Source organism: Metarhizium acridum (genome assembly GCF_019434415.1).
Source record: "Metarhizium acridum strain ARSEF 324 chromosome Unknown scaffold_579, whole genome shotgun sequence".
Lineage (NCBI taxonomy): Eukaryota > Fungi > Ascomycota > Sordariomycetes > Hypocreales > Clavicipitaceae > Metarhizium > Metarhizium acridum.
The window spans coordinates 485,941-513,925 of NW_027094047.1; the positions used below are offsets into that span (position 1 = coordinate 485,941).

Consider the following 27,985-nt stretch of genomic DNA (forward strand, 5'->3'; position numbering starts at 1 on the left):
CTGCTTCGGACAGTAGATGGATCAGAATGTGAGGCGACAGGATCGGTCGAGGGCGGCACAGGCGGTGAGGGAGCTAGAGCCCGGAAGAGCCGCGAGCTCGCTTGGGTTGGTGGGATCGGCGTCCCCAGCACTATCTGCGGCTGGCTGCCTGGCTCTCCGAACAAACTCCTAGCTGTATGTTGTTGCCGTAGCTTCTCTGGCGATGTAGGTTGGGTTCCAGATCTCTGGTTAGGAGGCGATAGGCCAGCGTCTCTGTCGGTTCTTTTCGGGGCAGATCTCTCAGCTGAGGTAGGACGGACAGCCAGCTTTCTCAATGCAAGGACGGCACCTTTGGACCTGGCACGCTTGATCAGGTTAGGGAGGCATATATAGTATATCAATGGTGTCAGTTACCTCGGAATTGCGGTGGTCCCGGCATTCCAGACAGGTTGTAGTTGGATTGGCAGATTTCCTCCTGCTAACGAAATTACTTGGTGATTTTGTTCGGTCGCAAGACGGGCAATGGACTGCCAATTCAGATCTAGGACTAATATTACCCCTAGAATCATAATCCATACCCAACCATGCGGTACATCTGTTTCAATAATGGAAGAAAGGCTGCTGGCCAAGCAAACGAACAGATCGCTGGGCAAATTTAGCGATTGTAAACGATTGTAAACGATTGTAAACGATTGTAAACAGAGAAGTAAACAAAGAAGCACCGACAGACGGTGGCTGTCCTTTACCCACTTTTCTAGAGCCACCAACCAATCCAGCCTTCTTTCGCGATTTCCCATACAAAATTTGGACCAATAGAAACTTATTTGTCAAGCCTGCACCAAACCCTCATTATTCGGAAAACTTATGGATTAATGTAGAGTCAGCCTTCGGCTGAATAATTAAAAAATAAAATAAGCTTTAATTATTATAATATAATTACCTTTACTTTAATTACTTAACTTTTAATCTCTCTTATAATCTTATAATTTTTAAAGCTTTTTAAAAAGTTACTTAATTAAAATAATAAAGATAAGTACTTAAAAAACCTTTATTTTATAAGTGCTTTTACCTTTAATAATAAAGAATTTAATAGAATTATTAAGTAATTAAAAGAATATAATAGCTTTAAGTAAAGAGAAAATACTTAAATAATTAAATAAAGTTATTATAACTCTTTAAAATTAAATTACTTAATTAAAGAAGTTATAAAAGCTTTAAAAAAAGAAAAAAAAGCTATAAAAATTAATTCTTAAAATTACTTACTTAATAATAAAAAAGAAATATAACTTTTATAATTTAAAGAAAAGTAATAATTAAAAAGTATAGGTTAAGAATATTAACTCTTTTTATTATTTAATAAACTCTTAAAAGTATAAGATTTAAATAAATAACTTAATTTATAATTTTAATAAAGTAAAATATAAGTATTATAAGAATTATTAAAAAATTCTTTTTACCTTAAATTATATAAACTTAAAATATAAGATAAAATAAAATTAATATTTTAATAAATAATTAATAAATTAAAAGGAAAATCTTAAGAATAATTAAAATATATTTAAGAATTAAACTCTTATACTTTTAAAAAACGTGAAAAATTATAAGGCTTAAATAATTATATAATTAAAATAAGTAAAGTAACGTGAAAATTAAAGCTTTATAAACTTTAATATTTACTTAAATTTATTAAAGAAACACTTAAAAAAAGCTAATAAAAAGTTATAAGTACTTACTCTTTTTATTAAGTTATAACTTAAAGTTTAAGATTATATAAACTTATATACCTTTATCTTTAAGAAAACTTAAAAAAAAGTAATTTAAATTACTTAATAATTTTAAAATATTATATTAAAGAAAAATAAGTAAAAGATTAACTTATTTTAATTAAAAAGCTTTTTAAAGATACTTTAATAAGAAAAAAGTAACTTATTAAAAGCTTATCTTAATAATAAAAGATCTTTATAATTAAATTATTATAATTAAAACTTAAACTTAATTAAATAAAAAAGGTTATATTATTATAATTATAATAATAAGAATTACCTTTAACTTACTTATAATAAATTACTTAAAAATAACTTAAATAATTAAAGAAATACTTAAAGGTTAAAGTAATTACCTTTACTTGAACTTTAAGTTAAAAAGTATTAATAAACTAATATTTTAATATAAAGATTATTATATATAAGTATGATATTATAAAAACTTACGTTAATTTTAATAATTATATAATACTTAATCTTATTAATATTAACTTTATAAGGTAATAAAAACTATATTAAGTAAAAGTAATAGCTCTTATTTTATAATTAATTAAAACTCTTATAATTCTCTAATATAATATATATAAAGTACTTATTTAAGCTATTAACTTTTATAAGTATAAATATACCTTAAAACTATTATATATTACTATTAAAAGAGACTTAAATTTGGAGGAAAATCTTATTTTAATAAGAATATATATATTAATTAAATAAAAAATATATATAATTATATATAGCTAAGAATAATAATATAAGTTTTAAAGAGAGAGCTTTTCACTAAATAATCCCTATAAATTTATTAAGAAGTACTAGAATATAACTTAAATTTACGCTATTATTAGTATACTTAAAAAAGACTTTCTTATTTTAAGAGATAAAAAGCTAATAAAAGAGTATAATTTTATAAATAATATTTTAATAAAGCTTTATAACTTTAAGAATATCTTTATAAATAATTATTTTAAGACCTTATTATTATATAAGAATATTAATTATAATATTAAGCTTTTATCTAATATTATATTACCTTATAAATTTATTTATCTATTATTTTAAGCTAAGATAAAGAAGCTTTACTAATATATTAATAAAAACCTAATAAATAAACGAATAAAACCCTTAAAAAGCCTAATTAAAATATTAATTTCATTTATATTTAAGAAGAATAAAACCTTAAGATTATATATGAATTATAAGAGATTAAATAAAGTAACTTAAAAGAATTATTATATATTACCTTTAATTTTAAAGTTACTTAATAAATATTAAGAGATTAAGTTCTTCTTAAAAATTAATATTAAAAATACCTATTATAAAATATAAATAAAAGAGAGAGATAAGTAAAAGATAGCTTTTTAAATTTATTATAGGTATTATAAATACTTAATTATACTTTTTAGCCTTATAAATACGCTTATTACTTTTTAAAATTATATTTACTAAGCCTTATAAAGGCTAATTAATATTATTTATATAGTATATTTAAATAATATTTTAATCTTCTTAAAAATAAAAGAGAAATATATCTCTTATATTACCTAAATATTAAAATAAATATAAGTAATTAAGTTATTTATAAAGCTATTTAAGTGTATTTTCTATTAAATCTTTATAGAATTTTTAAGGTTTATTTTATTAATTAATAATCTTTTAATAGATTTAAAATAAGTATAAATTATTTAAGAATAAAAAGAATTAATTACGTATTATAAGATATAAGTATTTTTAGAATTCTATAACTTTTATTAATAATTTATATAAAGTTACTTTAAAATAATAATACTCTTAAATACCTTATTAAAGAGAAGTTAAAATAGTAAGAAGCTTAATTACTTAACCTTTATAAGTAAAAAATAATTAATATTTAATTATTTAAAGAATACCTTTATAAGAGTCTCTTTTCTTTAATATTATAATTTAAGTAAAATAATTTAAATTAAAATAAATGCGTTTAACTTTATAATAATTAAAATTCTCTTATAATTAAATAATAAAAGGTAATATTACCTTATTATATTTTAATCTTAAAAGTTTATTAATATAAAAAGAAATTATAAAATATTAAACTAAAAATTATTTATTATAATAGAATTATTTAAATATTAATAATATTATATAAAAGAAGTAATAAACTTAATTAAAGTTTTATTAAACTATTATAACCTTTAAATATTTATAAGGTAACTTAAGCTAAATAAGTGTTAAACTTATTAATATATATTCTTATTACTCTTTAACTTTATTATTAAGTATTAATTTAATAAGAGTAATTTAATAAATAAGCTATTAAAATAACTTAATTATAAAGGTAAAGCTATATTTAATAAAGAGTTATTATTAAACTTATAAAAGAAGCTAATAATTACCTAAGAAAAAGTAAAGAATACTTTAAGAAACTATAAAAATTATAATAAAAAGCTAACGTTTAATTAAATATATAAAGCTTTAAGACTTTTAAGAGAAAGATATTTAACTTATATAAGCTAAGTAATTATTATAAGTCTAATAATTATTACTTATTTTATTAATAAATTTAAGAAGAAAGTAAGTATAATAAGTATAATTACGTAAAGTTAAGTAAAGTATATTATAAGATAATAATTAATTTATAAGAATAAATTAATTATATTACTTAAAGAACTTTTACTTTAAGTTTAAAGCTATAACTTAAATATATAAAAGTAATTTATTAATAAGCTAATAATAAAATAAAAAGAAAAGAAAAATTAAATAAAAGATAAGAGTAATCTCTTATTATATAAGAATCAAGTAATTATATCTTAAGATTTAAAGATATATTAAAAGTTACTTAAGTTATATTATAATAATTTATTAATAGATTACTTTAAAATAAAAAGAATCTTAAAATTATTATAATATAACTTTTATTAATTATATATATAAGATAAAGTAAAAGATTATATTATAAGCTATATAATTTATTAAGAGATAATAATCTAATAATATTACTTATATAATGCGCTTAAATTACTATTAATTTTATAATAATTTTAGGTTAAAATATTAATAGACTTTATAATAAAGCTATTTAAAATAAAGTATTTTAAGTAAAGTATTAATATAATACTAATAATAGTAAATTAATTTATTAAGTATTCTCTTTTTTTAATAATTAATACTATTATTAACGTTATAAAACTAGTAAAACTCTTTTATTATAAGATTAAACTTTAATTTAACGTATTAAAAGGTATTATATTTAATAAAGAGCTAGTATTTATTAGCTAATTTTAGTTAAACCTTTATTACTTATTTAAGATAAAAAAAAGGCTTTTAATAGCTTTTTACTTATAAATAAATAAGTAAATAAAAAGAATAAATTAAACTATAAAGTATTACTTATATTATTTTATTATAAGTAATTAATTAATATAAGTATAATTATTATTATAAGCTTAATTCGCTTATAATAACGTAAAGAGTAATATAATAAATTACTTATTTAATTATAATTTAATAGAGTATAACTTAAAGTTTTACTTTTACCTTAAAGTTAAAGCTTATTAAAAGAGAGTACTTATTATAAAAACCTATATAATTAAGCTTAAGAAAGTATAAGAATAACTTTAAATTAATTAATAAAAAGCTATAAAATTTTAAGTAAAGTATTATAATTAATAATATATATCTTTTATCTTATATAAAAGAGACTTAATAGATCTAATTATAAAGAATATTAAATTTAAGGTAAGAAAATAAAAGCTTATCTTTTATTATATTAAACCCTTTTAAATTTTAAAAACTATTAAAAAATAAGTATATTACTTAATATTATTAAAATAATATAATTACCTTTATAATATCTTTTATATTAGCTTATTAAAGCTATAAAAAAAGTTAGAAAATACTAGTAAAAACTTACTTTTAATATTAAACCTTAAAGAGAATAATAAAAAGTATAAAGTTAAAGGAGTTAAGAATTAAAGAGAGTTTTAAAAAGATACTTATTATTTAATAAAGTAAAAGAGATAGCTCTTTAAGTATAATTAATAAATAACTATTAAAGATATAATTAATATACTTAAGGTAATTATTATATTTTAATAAAATAAAAATAAATAAAAAGCTAATAAAATATTATAAGAAAACTATAAGTAAAAAGTAATATAAATAAAACTTTTACTCTCGCTCTTATATTATAATACTAGCTTAAAATTACCTTTAAAACGAAAAATAACCCAAGATTTAAATTCCTTACACTTAATTACCCTTTATTATAATATTATATTAAGGCTATAATAAAAGTAGTATAAAGAATATAATATTAATAGTAATAAATAAAGGAGAAAAGAGGCTTATATAAAGCTATTATTACCTAAATATAAGTAGAGAATAGTTTACGAAATAGGTATTATATAACCCTAAGTTAAATGCGATTTAAGATAAACTTAATAATAAAAAACGCGCTATTTATAATAAATTAACTAGTCTTATTCTAGTAGCTTTATTAAAGTGTATATAAAAACTATTTAAAGAGTATACTATTTAAAAAGTAGTATAATATTAAGTTAAAGCTATAGCTATTACTAATAATACCTTAATTATAAAAGTATAGCTTTATAATATAATTATAGCTATAATATAAGAAGCACTTTATAATACTACTTAATAGAGAACTTAGGTAAGTGTTATAACTAACCTAGCTAAGGCGTAAACCTAGAAATCTCCCCTCTTAGTTATCCCTAATTACTAGTATTATAAAATTATTATTAAAGGTATTATAATTATAAAAGTACTTTAAAATTAAACTATTAAAGACATGATAAAGGCTATAAATTAAGCCCTAAAAAGTAATATAATAGTAGCTATATATAAGCTATTTAATAAAGATATAATTATTATATTTTGAGATAACGCTTTTTTCTTTAAGAAAAATATAAATTAAACTTAAGCTACCTTTAAGCTAAAAGTAATAATTTATATAAGAATTCTTAGTATTATAATAAAGGCCTTTCTTATTTAATATACTAAAAAAAAAGACCTTATAATTAATCTTAATAGAGAAAATAATACGAAGATTATACGTGTTATAACGCGTTACCCTTAAAGTAATACTATAATATAAACGGTTTTAATTTTAAAAGTTAAAGACATAAAGTAAGTGAATAGGTTATATTAAATTAAACTTATATATAAGGCTAAGATATTTAATATTAAACCCTATAATAGAACTCTTAACTTATATTAATATTATAATTACTATAAAATAGGTTATATTATTAAATATTATAAGATAATATTAAGGTATAGTTAATATACTATTACTTAATATAAAGATAAAGAAGAAAGCTACTCTATTATTATATTAAATACTAGAGAAAAGTGCGTTCTTTACTTTAAAATACACTTAACTTAATTTTACTTTTATTTTATATTAAAGAAATACTAGAATAAAGTTAAAGAAGTATATATAAAACGCTTAATAAGATTTATTAAGCTATATTATAATAATAAATACCACTTAAAATTAAAGGCTAAGAGTAACTTATTCTTAGCGGAAAACTAACCTTTTATAAAGAAAAGAGAGTATTTATTAAAAAGCTATAATTATTATAATATTATTAACTTTTAATTAAATAAAATACTATAGTATATTAATTACTTCTTAGCTAATACCCCTTTAATAGAAGTGCTAATTATAGTTATTTAACTCTTTATCTAGTAATAATAAAAATCCTTTATTAAAATATTAATAAGAAGAATATACTTATATATATAGTACTATAATATAGCTTTAATATTAATTTAATAGTAATATAAAAATAGAAAATAATAAGGTATAATTAGCCTTTTAGCTTAAGGCTTAATAAATATTACCTAATATACTATAAAGAAAGAAACGCTATATATATTAATAAAAGGTATAGCTTTAATATATAAAAGACCTAAGAAAAAAAGAATTAAAGCTACGTAACGCTTAAAGATATTAATATTTTTTCACTTTATTCAAAGCTATTAGGCCTTAACTAATAAATACTATTAATAAAATTAAAGATAATAGAGCCTTTAAATTAAAGCGTTTTTATTAGTAATTTTAACTAAAAACACCTATTATAAAACGCTTATAATAGAATATTTAATAGAGTAAAGAGACTTTTATAAATAATAAAGTAATAATAACTTATACTTATTACGCTATATAAGAAATTTATCTAATAATATTATAGCTATAAGAATAATATTACAAATCTAATATAAGTTATAAGAAGTCTTAAAGTAATATACTTAAACGCGCTTAATATAATTAAATTTAATTATATTTTATAATTAATTAATATTAACCTTAAAGAAAAGAAGCTTATATTAAATACCTTATTATTAAGATATATATAAAAGAAAATAAAAGATAATTTAATAGCTATAAAGGTATAATATTACTTTAACTTAAAGATAGCTTTAATATTAATTTAAAACTATTAAGAGATTAATAAATATATAAATTAGCTTATTAAGTAATTATAAGAAATCGCTTAATTAATAGCCTTAAAAAAGAGAAAGAGTAAGCTTAAAGGGAAATTCTAGTAGATTAATCGTATAATTAAGGTAATAGTAGCTACGCGTAAAGTAAAGAGAGCTTAAGTTAAAAGGTATATAAAGCTAAACTAATAACTTTATTATAAGGCGAAAAAAGCTTAAACTTAAATTATAGCTAAAGAAAGAAGAAGTATATAGTAAAACGCCTTAAAAAAGGTATTATTAGTTAAAGAAAGCCTTTAAAAACTAAAAAGATAAGTAAAACTTTAAAGCTATACCCTCTTAAAGTAAGCTAACCTTTTATTATTATATTAAGGTAACTTAAATAACCTTATAAAGTAATTAATTATAGAATATATTAATAAGGCTAATATTCTTATTAAGAAATTCTTTCTTAAGTTTATAATTAACCTTAATATTATTTTAAACTTAACTTTCTCTTAACTTAATATTATTTATATTTTAAAAGAAGACTATATTAACTCTATTAAAATAAAAATAGCTTTAACGTTTATAATAAGCTAAAAGGCTCTTAAAGATAATAAGATATTAGCTAGCCTTTTAAAGGCTTATAAGAGACCCCTTATTAAAGTAATTACTTATTTTCTTAATAACTTACTTAAATACGCTTACTTTTTAGCCTAGTTTTATATTATTAAAGTAGTTATATTATAAAAGCTAATAAAGAAGCTAAAGAACTATAAGTAGGTAAGTAATTAAAGACTAATATTACTTTTAAATGTAATAGATAAAGTTATAAAAGCTATAATTATAAGATAAGTTACGCGAGTTATTAAGGTAAAGGTAATACTCTTAAACCTATAAATAAGAAATAAAAGAGATAAGTCTATTAAAACTACGCTTAAAATTATAATAAAAGTAATTAAAATAGCTTAAAGCTAATATAATATTACCTTACTCTTATAGCTAAATATTAATAGTACCTTTAATATAATTAATTACCTTAAACTTATTTAAATACTTTTAAAGATAAGGCTTTTTTACTAAATAATCGCGTTTATTTAAGTTATAATTAAGTTAAAAATAAGTTACTTATACTTTAATAAATAAATATTTTAGGTTTATTAAATACTAATAGGTATTTTATAAGGTTTATTACTCTTATTAATACTATTTTTACTTTATATTACCTTACTTTATAAATAACTTTAAAAAGTATTAAATATTCTTATTATAGGTTTTATTAATAATATAAATATTCTAGCCTTTAATAAGATATTAAATTAAACGTAATAATACCTTAAAACCACTTAAAATACGTGCGTAAATTAAATAATAAACGCTAAAGTTTACTTTAACCTAATAAAGAGTAAGCTTATATACTTTAATTATATATAAACGTTAATAATAATATACGTTTACCTTAATAGTATAAAGATATTACTAATAACTATAAAAGTATACTTTTTAAGCGTATAGCTTAATTAAAAGCTTACTTAAAATAAATATTAAATAAAGATTAAGAATAAGTTAATCTAATAATAGCTTACTTTTATCTCTTTTATAGTATTTATTTAAAGATACTTTTATAAAGAAGCTAAATACTTATATAATTAAATAATTTAATCTATTATTACTTATAAAGTAAGTATATACTATAAACTAATAAAGATATATAGTAAGTTAAAAGGTATTATATAATAACTTATTAGTAAATAATTAAAATACTTTTAAGCTATTATTAAAGCGTTTAAAGCTACTTTAATCTTTTAGCTTAAAGTAAAAGTAGCTATTTTACTACTAAACCTTTATTTAAATTATATAAAAAAGCGCTTTAAATAATAGCTTAAAGACTTAAAAATATTAAGTTAAATTTATATAATATATATATTTATAATAAGGGTACTTAAATAAAAGCGTAGCTTATAAAGAAAACCTAATAAAGAAATTATATAATAGCTATAAACCTAAGGCTAGAGTAATATTACGTAAGAAGCGTTATAGGTAAACTAATAATATAAATTTTACTATTAGTATTATAAGGCTAGAAATTATTACCTATAAAGAAACGTTAAAGTAATAAAAAATATACCTTAACTTAAATCTATTAAGTAAAATAAGAGAATACACTTAAACCTATTAAAATATAAAATAATAACTTTAATATAGCTACGTATTAGCTATATAAGTCTTAATAAATTTCTTTATAAGTAATACATTCTTAAAGTAAAGTTCTCTTTATATTAATATAAAATAAATATAAAGAACGTATACCACGTTATTATTAAATATCTATTATATAATAATAGTTAATTATAAGACTAGCTTAAAGATTATAAGAAATTCTACTAGGCTTTAAAGAATACTAGCTTAATATAAACCTTAACTTAATAGCTATTAAATATAGGTAAGCTTTTCTACTATTACCTTATTATATTACTTATAAAAAGTTAGGTTATATAAGCTAATAATAATACTAAGAGTAAGTTAAAGTTAAATTTAAGCTAAGGTAATACTAAGGTTTAATATATAAAAAATAATTAAATAAAAGAAATTTAATTTATTATAATAATAAACTATAGCTTAAAGCTAAACTTAATTTAATAATATAATAATAAAAGAACCTAATTAATAATACTAGGTTATATTATTCTTCTTAAAAGTATTCTTCCCCTTGAATAATAGATTTAAGCTTAAAGATAAGCGAATAATACCTTACTTATTACTTAATACCTTTACTAGATTACTTACGCTTAAATTATAATTCTTAAGTAAGTATTAACTTTAATAAGACTATAAATAATAATATAAGAAAATAACGGGAAAAACGTATTAAAAATAAGCTAATACTATTATTAAATATAATAGCCTTCTTTATAATAATAAGTAATTACTATAATAAATTATTTATCTTCTTTTAGGTAATACCTAAAGCTAATATTAACTTAATAACGCGCTTTATAGTAGCTAATAACTTCTTTTAATTACTACTATTATAAGCAAAGCATTAGAAGTAGTATAGTTTTGTAGTTTTATAGTTTTTATAGTTTCGAATATAAAAAAATTATATTAAATCTAATAAAATACTTATAAGATTATAAGTTTTACGGATAACTAGTATAAATTCTATATTATAAGCTAATATTAAAAAAGTGGGTCCTTATATACTATTATAAGCTTAAAACTTCAAAAACTACATTTTATAGTTTTTATAGTGTAGTATAGTGTAGTGTGTTTTTAAAAAATTACATAATCTAGTTTTTAAGCTTATAATAAGCTAAAAGGACCCACGTTTTTAAATAAGCTAATTGGTTATAATATTAGCTATTTTATGTATTTATTATTATAATCTAAGTATTTTATTAGATTTATTATTAATTATTTAAGCTTTTTAAAAAAAATGAAAATGTAGTTTTCTTATTAATACTTTAATTATAGGTAGTTAAAGCTAGGCTAATAATAGCCTTACCCTTAAGCTTATTATATAGTTTCTAAAGAATAGTTATATTAGCCTTTAATTAAGCTAAAAATTAAAATTAAATTAAAGCTAAAGTTAAGGGTATAATAGGGGTATATACTTAAGGCTTAAAAGTATTAATAAGCTTAGTAAGCTTATCTTAAAGCTAAGGTAAAATTAAATAAGTCTTAACGTTAATAAAAACCTATAAAGTATTAATTAACGTATAAAAATAATAAGATTATAAATTAAAGCTAAGCTAAACTTAACTTACCTTTAAATAAGAATAATTATAAGCCTAATAATTAAAATAAGTATTAGTATTAAATCTTATAAAAGTTAATAAAGCTAGGCTAAAGTTAAGGTATAAAAATAATTTTATTGAAGATAATATAATAAAGATAAGTATAGCTCTTCTTTACGCTAATAGTAACCAGAGTATTAAAAGTAGTGTAGTTTTGTAGTTTTTAGTGAAATTTAGTGTAGTGTAGTATAGTCAGACCTCTAAATGTATTGTATTTTTTGTAGTTTTTACTATACTGTATTGTATTGTATTGTATTGTAATATATTACAATACATTACAGGATACGAATACCTATAAATGTATTATAAGGCTATAAAATATCTAATATTATAAATAAATGCTTATATAAGCATATTATATATTAAAATAAAGCTACAAATCACGTGATTTTAGATCTTTAAAAATTAACCTTAAAATGTGGATATTAAGCGAGATATTAAGCTTTAAAGTTATGTCTTAAAATAAAAAGTAAGTAAAGCGGGGCGAATTTTCAATTGCTTATAACTTTTTAAGATAATAGCTTATAGTAATAAAAAGTGAAGCATTTTAAAGAGCTAATTTAGCTCTTTTTAATGATATAAAATTTTCCCTTATAACCCTTATAATTAGCCTGATAATCTTTAGTTTAAGAAAACAGGGGTTTTTTTTTACTTATAATACATTTATAGGTATTTTAGTTATGTAATGTAATGTATTTAAATACAATACACGAAAATACAATACAATACAAAATACAATACACAATACACTTGTATTTACTATATTTGTAAGAGCTCTGAGTATAGTATAGTTTTACTACACTACATTACATTTTGAAAATTAGTGTAATATATAGTATTAATAAATTTATAAGCTATTATTAGCTAATATAATTAGTAAGCTAAAATAAGGCTAAATTTACTTACTAATATTAGTATTAGTAAGCAGGGATTAGCTAGCTTAAATAAGCTAAAAATAGGGATTAAAAACGTAATAAAAATATAAAAATAAGAGAAAGTATAAGAGAAATTTAAGGGATTTATATTAGGTAAGTAAGTATTATTTTATATTATAATTATAATTAAGATTTACTTAATTTAATAAAGGAAGAAAATCCTATTATTCATATATAAATATTTTATAAAAAAAGAGATTTAACTTATTACCCTATAACTTAAATATAAAAATATTAAATATAAAGCTTATAAGTAATATATTAAGGTAATAAAATAATATTCTTAATTAAATATATTAGCTTTAGCCTTATAAGTAATATAATTACTATTATAAATATAAGAGATTATATTCTTTTAGTTATATTATATATATAAATTTATATAAAATATAAATTTAAATAACTCTTTATCTAATTAACTTTAAATATTACTTTTTAAACTTTCATAACGCTAAAATTTCACTCTTTTATATAAAATAAAAAATAATAATAAAAAAACCCTTTTAATATTAAATTAAGTATTAGAATTATAAATATTTTCCTTCTCTTCTTCTTCTTTTATATTCTTATTAATATCTATATAATTAGACTTAGAAATATCCTTATTTTTATTAGAATTAGTTAAAACTTTATTTTAATCTTCTTCTTCTTTCTCTTCTTCTTTCTCTTCTTTTTCTTTTAAATTTCCACTAAAATATAAAAATAAATTATAATATCTCTTATTTTCCACCCTTTTATTCTTATTTTTAACCTAGTTTTTTAATAATAAAATAATTTAAATATTTTCATGTAATAAAGTAGTTCTTCGCTTAATAATAATATTAATTCCCTAGTTAAAATTCCCTTTTATAGCTCTTAAAGTAGCTAAAATAGCTAAATATTTTCGAGCTATTATAGAAAGAATTAGGAAAGATTTAATGGAATTAGCCTATTAAATAAATATATCTTACTATTAAAAGTTAGCTTATAATTATAAATGTATAAATAATATTATAAAGATAAAAAATACTATATCTTCTTTAAAATTAAGCTTTAAATAACTAGAAATCTTATTTTTTCTAGTTTTTTTAATAGCTTTAGTTTTTTACTTTAAAAATAAGTTATTAAATAAGCTAGGCTTTTTTTAAAGCCTAATATTATTATAAGAAGCTAAATTAGCTAGTTATTATAAATTAACTTTAATTCAAGTATTATTTGTATTTTTAGTTAATTTTTTAGAATTAGAAGAAATTTCTTCTAATTCTATATAAGAAATTACTTTATTTTTAGGGTCTTATATATATTTATAATAGGTTCTATTATATAATTAATTATTAAGAAATTTAAAATATATATTATATATTAATATAATAAATTATAACTTACTCTTTATATTTAGCTTTTAAGTCTTTTAATAGTTAATTAATAGTATTAGAATTAATACTTAATTGATTTTTAATTAATTATAAATTAAGTTTAGGGTTTAATATAGTAGTAAATAAATAAGGCTTTTAAAAATTATAATTACTATTAATATTCTTAGAAAAATAGTAATTTAATTTATATAAGCCTTTTTTTAAAGCTAAAATAAAGACCTTAACTAATAGATTATAAGTATTTAACTATAAAATAATTAATAATTTAAAATAAAATTATAAAATTATAAAACTTACATTTTTAAGCTAACCTTTTTAATCTTTTAATATATCTTAAAGTAAAGTATAAATTCTTATTAAGAAAAAATATATTAAACTTATAGTATTATAAGATTAGCTTTATAATTATATTATAAGCTAATTAAAAATCTCTAAAATACTTATTAAAGTATTTAAATTAGCCTATTCTTATATAGTTAAGCTAGTATCTTTAAAAGCTATTAAATTCGTTTTTTTCTGTAATATTTTAATAGGTTCTACTAATAAAATAACTGTGTAAAGCATTTTATAGGTTAAATTCTATCTTATTACGTTTATTAATATAAGTAAAGTTAATTATTAATAATTATTAACTTATTAATACTTATTATAACTTATTAATATTTATAATAATATTTATAAGCTTTTAAAGCTTTCAATAATATTTATAATATAGGATCAATAACTTACCTAATAGTATTTTTATAAGATTACTATTTCTAATAATAAATCCTTTATCTTTAGCTTCTTTTAAAGCTTTTAACTATTATAAATAAAGTTATTAGTTATTTTTAATAAGAATAGCTATTCTTTTAACTTTTCCAATAATTCCTATTTTATAATTAGCTTAAATTATATAAAATAACTTAAAATAAGTATTCTAAATTATAATAAATACCTGAAATTAAATTATTAAATTTTATTCTTTTTTTAGCAGAGAAATCATTGAATTCTTTAGTAGAATAATGTAAAAATTCGCTATTTATATAATCTTTAATATTTTTAGTATTTATTATTTCGTTAATAAATATAAATATTATATCTTTAGCTACTATACTTAAAATATAAGCTATATAACGAATATTTAAAGGCTTTTTATGCCTTTTAAAATATAAGTTTAAAAAAGAAGATAAAAAGGTATTATTATTAAAGCTATTATCTCTAGTAAAGCTATAATAATTAAAAAGTTAGTAAATTAATATTATTTTATATATAAACTACTAACCTTATAATTTTTTTAGGGTTTATATTATATTTAGTCAATAATTTATTAAAAATTAAATTAATTAAATAGCTAGTATAGCTAGTAGGTAAGTATTTAAATTCTAATATATAATTAGCTTTTAAATTATAATAATAATAATAATAATAATAATAATAATAATAATAATAATAATAATAATAATAATAATATAAATATAAATATAAATATACTTACTAATTAAATAATATTCTAAGTTAAATTAGAGGTTTAACTAATTAGCTATAACCCTTAAATATAATTTAAAATTAATTAAAGTTTAAATATTAAGTTAAATAGATATAAAACCCATTTTATTAACTTAATTTTAAATTTTATTTATTATATTCTTTTTTATATTAGAATATAATATTTTCATGTGAGATATAAGGCCTTTATAATAAAAAAAGCTTATATTATAGCTAAAATAACTTAATATTAGTATAAAATATAACTTATATATAAATAATATAATAATATAATATAAACTTACTTGTAATTATAACTTAAAAGCTTTTTAAAGCTTTTACTAGTTATAATAGTAAAAGATAGGTTATTTTAAAGTATAAATTTAAGAGCTAATATAAGAGTAGTATCCTTAGAAAATCTATTACTACTACTAGTAATAGTATTATTTCTAAGTCTTTTATTACTTCTTAAAAAGCTAGAAAAGCTAGATTTAGTTAAAAAGTTAGATATTAAAGGTAACTTTATAATAGTAGGTATTATTTATAAGTAAATTAGTAAATTATAAATTTATAATATTATAAATATATAAATTAATAATATAATAAGATATAAAATAATAATATAATAAGATATAAAATAATAAAAGAAGTAACTTACTAGTTATTTTATCGTTTTCTTTAGCTTTTAATACTATAATAGTAGAATGTTTTTTCCTATAATATACTAAACTATTAAAGGACTAAAAACAGCTAGCTAGGTGGGTAAAAGTAAAGTTATAGCTTAGCTAGCTGTAAAAAAAGGTGATTTCTCGTGGTTTTTTTAAATTAACTACTAAAACCTTATAAAAAAAAGGTTATATTAAATAATATATGATTTTATACGAAATTAATAGCTCTTATTATTTATATAGTCTTTTTTAGTTAAAGTTTACTAAGAAAAGCTTAAATTATTCGTAATAATAAGAGGTGTAATTCCAAGAGAATTTTAATTTATTATAAAGGTAGGTTTTAAATAATAGATAATTTTTATAAGATAGCTTAAATTTAAGGCTATTTAATAATAAGGAAAGTTTAAATAAAAGTGAAGTATTTATAGAGTTATAAGGGTAAGAAGATTAATATAAAAAAGAAAGGTTTTAAACTTTAAAGCGAAAGAATATAGTTAATATATAGAATAAATTTATAATATAAACGGTTTTAAAAACCTTAGAATTTAGGCATTTTTTTAATGCTTAACTTACCCCTTAAACATGTATATTTATGTGGAAAATAATAGAATAGTTTTACGAGAAAATGCAACTATAGTAAAATAGTTAAAAAAGCCGGTATACTTATAATGTATTAAAGGCGTTATATTATATGATAATATGCTATTTTATCACTTAAAACATGTATATATAGCTTATAGGAAATCTTTATATCTTAAAACTTTAACCGAATATAACTCCTAGAATACTAGACTTATAATTATATAACTAGTATTAAATTAAAGGGCTTTTTAAGGGCTATTAATTAATTATAAGGTTGTAAATTTTAGTCAAGTATTCGTAGAGATATTAGGAAATAGAAATTATAGCGTTTTTTATTAAAGTAAGGTAAAATACTATAGCGTTTTACCCTAGTTAACTTACTCTACTAAATACCGCGGCTATTATCTTTATAATTAATAGGTAAAATTAAGTGGGGTTAATACTTCTAGATAGCTAAGATTATAAGCTTTAAAATAATATTACTCTTATTTTTAAACTCCTTTTTTTTATAAAGTTATAATAGTTTTAATATATAGAATAAAAAAAAACTTAAGAATAAAGTTTTTAATATTTATATTAATCTTTATATATATAGGATTAATTATATTAAATATATATTTAAGCTTATATAATACTTTATAGTATATAAATTAATAATATATATAATTTTACTTTAATATAAATAATATATATTAATTAAATTAAAAAATATACCTAATTATATATAAAATAATTTATATAAATTTTATTAAATATATATTAAATAAAGTTATACGTTTTATATTAATAAGCTATTAAAATAACTTATATAAAATATAAAAATACTTATTACTTACTTTTATAGATTTATTTTAATTAAATAAAATGTAAATAAAAACTAAAAATATTTTAAAATATTATTTACATATAATTAAAGTAAAAAAAATATATTTCAAATTTTTATATTAATTACATATATTATATATATATAAATAACATTTAAAAAGCATTTATTTCTTATTAAATACTTAAAATAAATTAAGTTAATATCTTTATTTTTAGAATTCTTTAAACTTTAATATCTTACTTATTAATTAACTTATAAAGAATATTTTTATAGCATTATAATAAACTAAAATCATAGTATTTTCTGGTTATCTTTATAAGCTTATAAGTCTACTTTTAAAGCCCTTATAATTACACATTACACTATAAATGTAGTTATAGTATAGTTAAACTACACTAAAACTACAAAAACTACACTACACTAAAAACTACACTAAAAAACTACATGTAATGTAGTTTTTTTGTTAATGCTCTAATAGTGACTTAAGCTATATAAAGTAAATATAGGATTTAATATTAAGTATTAACTTATATAAATATTAATATAATATTAGGCTAAAGTAAAATAAGAGTACTTATAGTAATCTTTTACTTAATAGCCTTCTTCTTTTAGGTAAGCGTAAGTATCTTACCCTTAAAAGAGCTATTCTTTTATAATTAAGTTAATATTACTATTAAATTAAAGTTAATTAATTAGTTAAAATATACCTTAAAAGTAATATTAAGTATAATTATTTTAAAGATAATAAGCTTTTATAAAATATTAATAAAAAGATATTAAAATTAAGTTAAAGTTAAGTAAATATATAAAGTAAAATAAACTAATATATAATTAAAAATAATAATAAGGTAAGAGAGAGAAACGCCTAGTATTAAGCTAGCGTTAGGTAAGAACTTATCTTAAATTAAAAAAAGCTTATAAGAGCTATAAGAGATAAGAAAAAGCCTAAAAAATAACGCGTGTTAATTAAATTCGCCTAAGAAACGCTTAAAAAATAAGCTAATATAAGTATAGCTTTAATAAGCTTATAAAGAGAGCTAAAAGCTATTATAAGGCTAGCCTAATATTAAAGGCTATAAAAAGAGGCTATATATACGAAAATTAAGGGTTTAAAGAAGAAAGAAAGAAAGAAAGGAAAATTAATAGCTTAATTTAAAGCTCTTATAAAGGCTATAATAGGCCTTAAATAGCTAATAATAGCTAGTTAAGCTTAGCTAAGTAGCTTTAAAAGTAAGAATAAAGTAGAGTTTATTATAATATATTAATTATACTAGAAATATTTAAGATATAATATTACGTTAAGCTTAAAATAATACGATATAATATAACGCTTAAAGATAACTACGTAATAGCCTTAAATACCTAAATACTAAGATAGCTATTTAACTAGTATATTAAGGCTAACTTAAACTTAGCTTAAACCTTTACTATATATACTTTAATAAACTATTACTAGAATAGCTAGCCTAGTAAATACCTTTAATTTATACGATTTAGAATACACTTTATATAATTATAGGTTATAATAGGGTAAAGATAACCTAGAATAGAAGCGAGGGGGTTTTTCTTTTTATATAAAGGGTTTTCCTACTTAAACTATATATAAAAGTACTAGAATAGCTTATAATAGCTCTAGGGTACTTAAATAATAAAATAATAATAATAAACTATAAGTAAAAGATTATTACGTGAAAATTAAATAATTATACTCTTATTATTATTAATTTTATTTATTTTAACTTTTAAGTTAATAAACTATTAAATAAAAAATAAATGAAATAACGCTTAAAGTATAAGAAAAACTAATAAAAAAGCACTTAAAATACCTTCTTTAAGTAAGTTATTATTAAATTTATTAATAATAATTACCTTTTTTATATTATTATAAAGGTAATAAATTACTATTACTTAAGTAATATAATTTAAGTTAAATAAGCGTAAATATAAGACTTAGATTACTTTTTATTTATTAAAAACTTAATTATAATTTACTTAATAATAATTAATAAGTAAAATAATAAGAAGTTATTAATAAAAAAGTTTACTTATATTATTAAATTATAAAGAGAGAATTTAAGTAATTAAAAGCTACTCTTAAGCTATTATATATTAATAGTAAATACTTTAAGTAAATTAAAAGAAGAGAATTAATTAATAAATATATTATAATAAATTAAGAAAAAACGTACTTATAAGCTCTTTATTATATTAGTTAACTTATAAGTAATATAATAAGTAATTTTAATATAATTAAAGCTACGAATAATTTCTAGTAAAAGTTAAGTAAAGCGTATGTAAGTTACACGCGAAAAAATATAACTAGTATTATTATTATTACTATTATTCTTATTCTTTAAGACTAAAATAATTATAAGCTATTAAAGGTAACTTAAAAGATATAAGAGATTAATTATATCTTTAACTATAATAAAAATAAGTTACTTAAACGTTAATAAAAATATAATAAAACTATAAGAAAACTCTTTAAAGTTATAAATTAATTAAATTATACGTATTAACGCGTGTAATATACTATTAATAGCGCTTAAAAAGGCTAATATTTAAGCTTATATTACTATTAAAAGTATAAAAAATCTTAAGAAGTTTAAGCTTCTTTAAAAAGCTATAATAATAAGCGTTTATTATTATACGTAAGTAATATATATAAAAATAACGCTTAATATTAATATTTATTATTTTAATAGTAAATAATAAGTAATTAGCTTAATAAAATAAGGTTTCTTAAGTTAAAAAAGAGAATTAAATAGGTAATATAAAAAAGAATAAGGTAAATAATAATATTTAAAAGAGAAATAATTAATAAAAGTATAAAGAAATTATATTAATTTATATATATAATTAATTATATAATAATATAATTAACTTTAATTAAACGTTTAAATTATTTATATATTAATTAATAATATACTATTATATAATTAATAAGTAAGTATTAAAGCTATTTAACGCTTAGTTAAAGTAAAGGGAAATAATTATAAGGTAATTAAGAAACCTTACTTACTTATAACGCGATTAATAACGTTACGTAAAATAAGAGCTTTAAGATTATATCCCTTATATCTTATACAATTAGAAAATAAGATAAGCTTTAGTTATTATAATATAGCTACTCTTACTTTAGCTACCTAACTTCTAGTCTCTCTTACAATCTTACATAAACGCTAAGAATACTAGGTAAGAAACGGTAATACTTCTTACTACTAAAGGCGGCAAAGCGTATAAGTAATGTAAAGAGTAGTAGAGAAAATATACTTAATTTTATAAGAGGAAACTAAAAAGACGCATATTAGAATATATTTCAAAAAAATTAAAGCAATAAATTTACTAGCTTATAAAGCTATTAAAAACCCACTTTTATTATAAGCTTATAAGCTATTTGATATTATTATTATTAATATTAAATTATAAAAACAATAATATATAAATACACTTATAAAAGCTTTAATTTTAAAAAAAACATTAAATAAACGGAATAAAATTTTTAAATTAAAGACTTAAAAGAATAAATTTAACATTAAATTATAATAATTTAATGAACTTTTCTTTTATTAGTTATTTTAAGAAGCTAAAGTGGCTTCGAAATATAGTGCACAGTCCATCTGCGGACTCGCAAAGCGACCACATGGGTGGCAGATTCAGGCGCACATTCTCCTACTTGATTTTGGGTTAATAAACGGAGGATTTGCAACGCAGGCAGCAAGTGCCGCTGTATATTTTCTAGTCACTTTGGCCACAGTGGTAGGTTTTGGACATGCACTTCACAGGGAAAGCAGAGACAGATACATGCGAGTACTTCTAAGTACTTTTCGGAAACTTGCGCCGGCATAAGAATCCATTCAAGGCCAAAGAACCAGGCGAATTTCAGCCAACTTGGGGCTGCCTCAGCAGGGCCAACTAAAACCACTTGGGCACTGCCGGCAACGTTGGTCAGCGTTCAAAACGTTGCAAAGTCAACGCGTCCCTATCCAGGGTCGTGAGCCGCCGCCGCCAGTAGAAACCCAAGGATCCCGCTGGCCCAGAACCAATACCTGAGTCCGAGTCCGGTCTGAGTCCAACTGTAGCCCTGACCATGGTATGCGGGACGACATGGAGTACTACCCCTAACGAGAGATAACAAGTATACGACACAGCACCTATATTTTAATTGTGGTATTGTTTAGCCTTAGCTCTTCGCTGACCTACCACCTAGCGCATCTTTCACAGCTTGTAGCCTACTGACGTCCACCTCGGGCAATTCTTGCTCACCCTTCTGCACTGGTGCGGGTAGAAATCCAACTGCCACTAGATACGCAAGGTACATGCCTATGGTGCCTATATCTACAGCCTGCGGTCCACCGGGGGCGCCAGAGCTTGTTCTCTTGTCGTAGAGTTCTAGAGCGGCTGTAGCTTGTGAATCGTCCATCTCCGGGGCGATGGTATTGGCAGGCAGGTCCCCCGTCACAAAGTGGAATAGTGGGAGCAAGGCATGCTCCTCGTTGGCCTCATCCTCTACGTACTCGACAACCTTGGCGCACCAGTCTCGGTACGGTACGAGAGGCGTACGGTATCCATAGAGCTCCATAGCGCCAATCCACTCGTTGAGCTTCAGTCGCGGATGGCTGGTGACCTGGGCTACGCTGAGAGACTGCCCGGTCACGGTAGGAAGTAGCAATCCTGCGGCGACAACGATGCGGCTGACCCGCGAAACGGGTACTGCGTTGAGCGTGTTGTTGATGTCTGGGCGTGCCCCGACCTGCAGGCAGCCTTTCCATAACCGTACCAAGAAGTCGTCGGTGACAGAGATACCGGACGCCGGGTCTCCAGTGATATACCCAGGCCGAACTATGGCTCCTGTAAGCCCTCTGGCCCCAGCGTTGCGAATAATGTATTCGCTGGCCCACTTGGACTGCCCATATCCTGTCCCGAGGCCCTTACGGCTACCTTGAAGGTCATCCGTCTCCAGCACACCCGTCTTGAGGTCTCGCGATAGCTGCACGTAATGGTTGGTGTCTAGAGTTGACGTAGAGCTGACAAAGCACAGTCGCTTGGGCTTCCCCTCCGCGCACAGCCGGATGCAGTCCAGAGTACTGATCACATTGGTCGCCCTTAGACTTGAATATGGCAGCATCCAGTTGACGTGAGCGCCGTTGTGAATGATGAGGTCTACAGAGTTGGAGAGGCGCTTCCAGGTGTCTTCGGAGACGCCGAGGGACGGCTTAGAGATGTCACCCACCACCGTCTCAATCATGGACGACCACTCCGGAGACCAGAGGCCGTAGGCCGCTGCCGTAGACTCTACGCGTGCGAGACCTGCTGCTGCATCACCCGCACGAATGTGCACAATGACACGTGCCTTTGCTGGGCCTTCGAGAAGTTCACGTAGGATGTACGATCCGAGGAAGCCTGTGGCGCCGGTTAGGAGCACAGTAGGTGGCGTCGCCGTGTAGTCCCAATCTGTCGGCGCCTGCGGGATGCGGTCTGGGAGCTGGGACAGCAGTTTCCGGGCGTCAGCCGCGTACGACTCATCCTCAGACTCTCCATCTCCGGGAAGAGGCATAGCATCTAATCGCAGACCGATAGGATCCAGGGCTCTGTCAATCTCCAAGGCGAGGGCATGGAGAGTCTGAGACCGGAATATAACGCTAACTGGCAGGTTGATGTCCTTCCATTCGCTCTTAAGGCGGAAAAACATTTGCTGTGCGAGGATGGAGTGCCCACCCTCGTCGAAGAAGTTAGACTCCGGGACAAACATTCGTGCGGAGCGATTGGGGAGAACCGAAGCCCACACCGCGGCTAGTCTTTTCTGCGTATCAGTCATATTGGCGACAACTGACGAGGCTCTCCTTTCGGCGCCCGAGAGAAGATCCACCGGGTCGGGGAAAGGGAGCGCCGGTTTGTCAATCTTGCCGTTTGGATTCAGTGGCATCCGAGCCAGGGGGATGAAAATGCTTGGGACGGCGTAGCTGGGAACCTTGGCTGCCAAGAACTTCTTGCAGTCGTCAGATAGCAGCTTGAACCGCCTGAGCATGCTGGCCATCGTTTCGGACGTCATCTCTTGCTCAATAACTTCTGGGTCGTCTTCCGATTGGAGGTGTTGGAACCACCGCCCTGTCTCGGGGACAAAGTACGTGACTAGAGTCTGCTCCTCGTTTTTGTCTCTCCGTATAACTGTAATGTTGTCACGTACGTATGGGTGCTGGGACAAGGAGATGTCGATCTCGCTTAATTCTATCCGGAAACCTCGGATCTTAACTTGTGTATCGATTCGACCTGTGCACTCAACACTTCCATCCTCGCGCATCCGACCTAGATCACCAGTCCGATATAGACGGTCTCGCGGCCCCTTGTAATAACCAACAGAAGCGTCTTGGGGCTCGGACTCTCGAATCCACTTGGCAGGATCGACGAACCAGTTAGACACAAATTTGGACCGGTTCAGTTCCTTTGTTCTCTCGTCGTCTCCACGATAACCTTCCGCAAGACCCGCGGCACGGATGAATAATTCACCAGTCTCGCCAACTCCGCAGAGTCTGTTCCTATCTTGACGGTCTACAACCAGCAGCTGAACATTCAACATGCCCTGGCCAACAGGGATGATGTCTGGCAATGAGTCAAGGAAATCCGGGTCCTCAGCTTTGCTTGGAATCTCGAAGAAGGAGACGGCACGCTGCGACTCGGTGGATCCGAATAGATTGATCACCCTTGTGTTGGGTGCAAGGTCGCAAAGCTTTCTGCAATCCTTCTTGGTTAAAAGATCGCCAACGAAGAAGGCCCTCCGAAGTGAGGAGAATTGAGTCGTGGCGCCGCCAATAAGAATCTGGCCAAGGGCAGGAGTAAGGTGAGTCACCGTAGCCTTATGCTCATTCATCCACTCAGCTAGCAGCCCGTATGTAATGACTTCGACGGGGGGGCAGATCAGCGTTCCCCCCAGGAAGAGCGGCGTGAAAATGTCCCGCTGAATTGGATCATGTGCAATACCGGACAGCATTGTGAATCTGTCCGTCTCCGAAAGGCCAAACCTCTCTGCCATCCATGGCGTATAGTAGGTCAGGGAGTAATGGCGTCCTTGTACGCCTTTCGGGATTCCCTCAGTGCCTGAGGTGTACGAAAGTGTCGGTATAGAATCGGGACCAACAGTGACATCAGGGTCGTGTTCCATGAGGGGTGCCTGGGCTGCGAGACAGTCTTGACCCTTGACAGTGCCTCCGGTTAGTTGCCCGTTATTCGAAAGGTGCAGCGCCGGGACTGTGGCCTTGACGTCCAGATCGGTGGTGATGAAATCGCTGACAAGGCTGGGAAGATGACCAAACTCGTCAATGGCTCGTTGGATGCAGATGAGAAACTGGGGTCGCGAAACGCCTAATAGAACCTTTTGGCGCTCTCCAGGGTACTGTGGATCGAGGACGCTGACAGTTGCGCCAGCCTTTAGAGCACCCATGTAGGCAACGACAAGGTCGACGCCTCGGTAGGCATAGATGACGACGACATCGCCTACATTGCAGCCATGAGCTATGAGGTGATGTGCTAACTGGTTCGAGGCCTGATTGATCTGGCGATATGTGAAGACGCGCTCGGGACTTCGTGAGCTCCGTGTTTCAATAACACATTGCCTATTAGGCACTCGCTTCGCATTGGCTGCGAATATGTCATGGATTGCTACAACGTTGAGTAAGAAAGTCGCTCAACGACGCTGGTCGTGCTTGGGCACAGCTTTACTACTTACCTCCACGGAATCCGCCCCAATCCAAGTCACAAGTAGGATCTGGAATCAAGAAATTCTGCCGCATGTTGAAGGAAGCCAACCGGCATAGAATTCTATACCATTGAAGAAGGAATGGGGTAATACGTTGGTGAAAGGGTTATGAGCTAGATGTATGCTAAGAACTACTGAGAGAAAAAACTGAGTCACCTCCGATGACCGGCTTATCACATGACCTAACCCCTTCGTCTGGTACCTGAATTCGAGTTAAACGCCAGCTGGCACCAAAGTTAAAGTCTGACCGCTGCGTGCACTTGTAACGCAGGGCCAAGACCGATGTACCCAGAGCCATCCATTGATCGTGCTGGGCCATTGTCATCGGCGACAAACAACGAGAAGTTCACAGCAGGACTCCGGCACGAATTGCTGGGTGTGGTTAATTACTAGAGGTACGGAGTACATAACTACTCACGCACCCACTTCTCCGCCCTACTCGCCCACCACCCTGGGCATGATCTCACCAAAACCACCACCCCACCCTACTATTCGTAGGTACCAAAGCAACGCACGCGATCATCCTCCTCAACCACCCTGCCCATGAACGTAAGTCGTGTCTGTTTCGCCACTTTATTTCCTTAAGGCTTTCGATCATAGAGCATTTGCTGACGTGTGCTGGCTTTGTTAGATGCGTTGTTAGTGACACCGGACACTTCGACATCCAAGCCATCTCTCTCGTACATCGCGAAAATGACAAAAAAAAACGCCCCAGAGTGAGTCCCCGTCATGCACTGCTTTGTTCTTCGACTGTCCCGACCAGACCGAGTCCAAGGGCCCAAACCCAGAAGCGAAACGAATACGCCCGACCACCAATCCTTTCGGTCCTCACGCCAATTTCGGATCAGAAGCAGCCGAGCCCAATAGCAAGCCTGTGTTAGACGCCGCATATCCAACGATAAGCTGTCACAATCCAGATTGCGACGTGTAGTACAATTCGCGCCGAGCCAGTGCACATATGCTACGTCATATGCGAAAGAAGCATCCAAAAATTCTCTACCTCCAATGCGACTTCCCAGGTTGCCGGCTGCGATGTCACACAGGCAAAGACAAGCAGAAACACTACAGAACACACACGCCAGGGTCAACCGCAATAGATGGCCTTGCCCGGTATTAGATTGCCAGAGCATGTATAGGAGAAGAAAGGGGATGCTCTGACACCTGAAACGTTGCACCCCGAGCATGGCGCTGCCTAGCTCAAGGATGCGAAGAGACGTTCCGGCCCTTCATCAGGTACCGAATACTACCAATGTCCAGCAAATGGATGCAATGAGACTTTCAGCAGGAGATAGTGCGATCTCATTTTGAAGAGAAGCATGCTCTAAAGCGGGGGTTTCTCTGCACCTATGATGGATGTGAAGTGGAGTGAGTGTCCAAGTCAGCGGGCCCTGAATCTCCACCAAAAGAGACCATCTCAAGTTGGAGGTCAAATGCCCTGTGGAAGATTGCCCAAAAACCTTGACGACAGAAGCAGGTATCAGGAACCACGTCCTGACTATTCGTGTACACCACTTGCCTAATTGGCCTCTCTATGTGTGTATAACCTTGGCTCAGGAACACCAAGAGGAAGCTCAGGTCACGCTCATGGGGAACTCTGGAAGCTCACTGTTGCTCAGTGAGCAAGCAATAGGTGATTAGCGCCTCGGTTGGTGTCAACCGGTGTGTAAAAGCGGCGGTGTGGGCTGTCTAAATTAGCCTTCTGTTACAATGCGAGAGTCATGTCATAGCCAACTTTCATGTACCCGTCAGCGACTAAGTGGCTAGCCCACTTAGTTGCCAACGGGTAATACTGACCAGTGCGACGTCTTGGCATGCAGATTTTCGAAGGGGGGAATGCCGGTCAGGGTCAGGGCTCTTAAACTCTGTCCTTCAATATCGTGCACGGTTCATATAGTGTGTAATGCGAACCGCCCAAGGTTGCCGTCATGCACGACCGTTGGAGTTTCCACGAGCCAGTTTTGCTGTTTTGGGGGCACGAGAAACAAGAGCGCATAGCGTACATCTTACGCTGCTTACATTGATCATGTTTATTTCAAACAAGACATATGCATATACCTATGTTTATGTCCGATGCAAACCCCAATTCAAAATTTCCAAAATACTAATTCGTAATCCAGTACTCACCATCAATTATTACATTATGGTCTTCACGGCTAGTTCGCGATACGTTAGCGCTTGGGTTAGCAAGGCAACCTATGCGCTCGTTCAACAACAGCATGACATGTAGCATTGATAGCAAACGGGAAGTTCCGATGGTTGATGCAACAAGTGTTGAAGACATCTCAGCGTGGCAGACTGCTTTTTTAGCCTGGCGGTCTGGTCTTCCAGGAGCTACAGGATGATCAAGACCTGCCAGTTGCCGGCAGATTAAGGGAGACGGCGGTGATTTGGTCCGTTTTACTAAAAAGGCAGACTGGATTCTTCTTTGAGGATGAAA

General features: G+C 26.3%; 2 protein-coding genes across 3 annotated transcripts; one reads left to right on the top strand and one right to left on the bottom strand.

Moving 5' to 3' along the window:
* Positions 1 to 21,162: 21,162 nt before the first annotated feature.
* Positions 21,163 to 25,869, bottom strand: LYS2_8 (large subunit of alpha-aminoadipate reductase). Of its 2 annotated transcripts, XM_007817824.2 has the most exons (2): positions 25,519 to 25,869; positions 21,163 to 25,451 (listed from the first exon to the last, which is right to left on the bottom strand). In XM_007817824.2, the coding sequence occupies exons 1-2, from the start codon at positions 25,580 to 25,582 to the stop codon at positions 21,979 to 21,981; spliced, it is 3,537 nt and encodes a 1,178-aa protein (XP_007816015.2). In that variant the 5' UTR covers positions 25,583 to 25,869; the 3' UTR covers positions 21,163 to 21,978. The 2 variants fall into 2 exon arrangements, with proteins under 2 accessions (XP_007816015.2, XP_065972380.1); XM_066122622.1 differs by having other exon boundaries at positions 21,285 to 25,869.
* On the top strand, positions 21,163 to 27,958 carry J3458_021436 (uncharacterized protein). The gene is made up of 2 exons (XM_066122623.1): positions 21,163 to 26,097; positions 26,180 to 27,958. The coding sequence occupies exon 2, from the start codon at positions 27,449 to 27,451 to the stop codon at positions 27,773 to 27,775; it is 327 nt and encodes a 108-aa protein (XP_065972381.1). The 5' UTR covers positions 21,163 to 26,097; positions 26,180 to 27,448; the 3' UTR covers positions 27,776 to 27,958.
* The last annotated feature ends 27 nt before the right edge of the window (positions 27,959 to 27,985 follow it).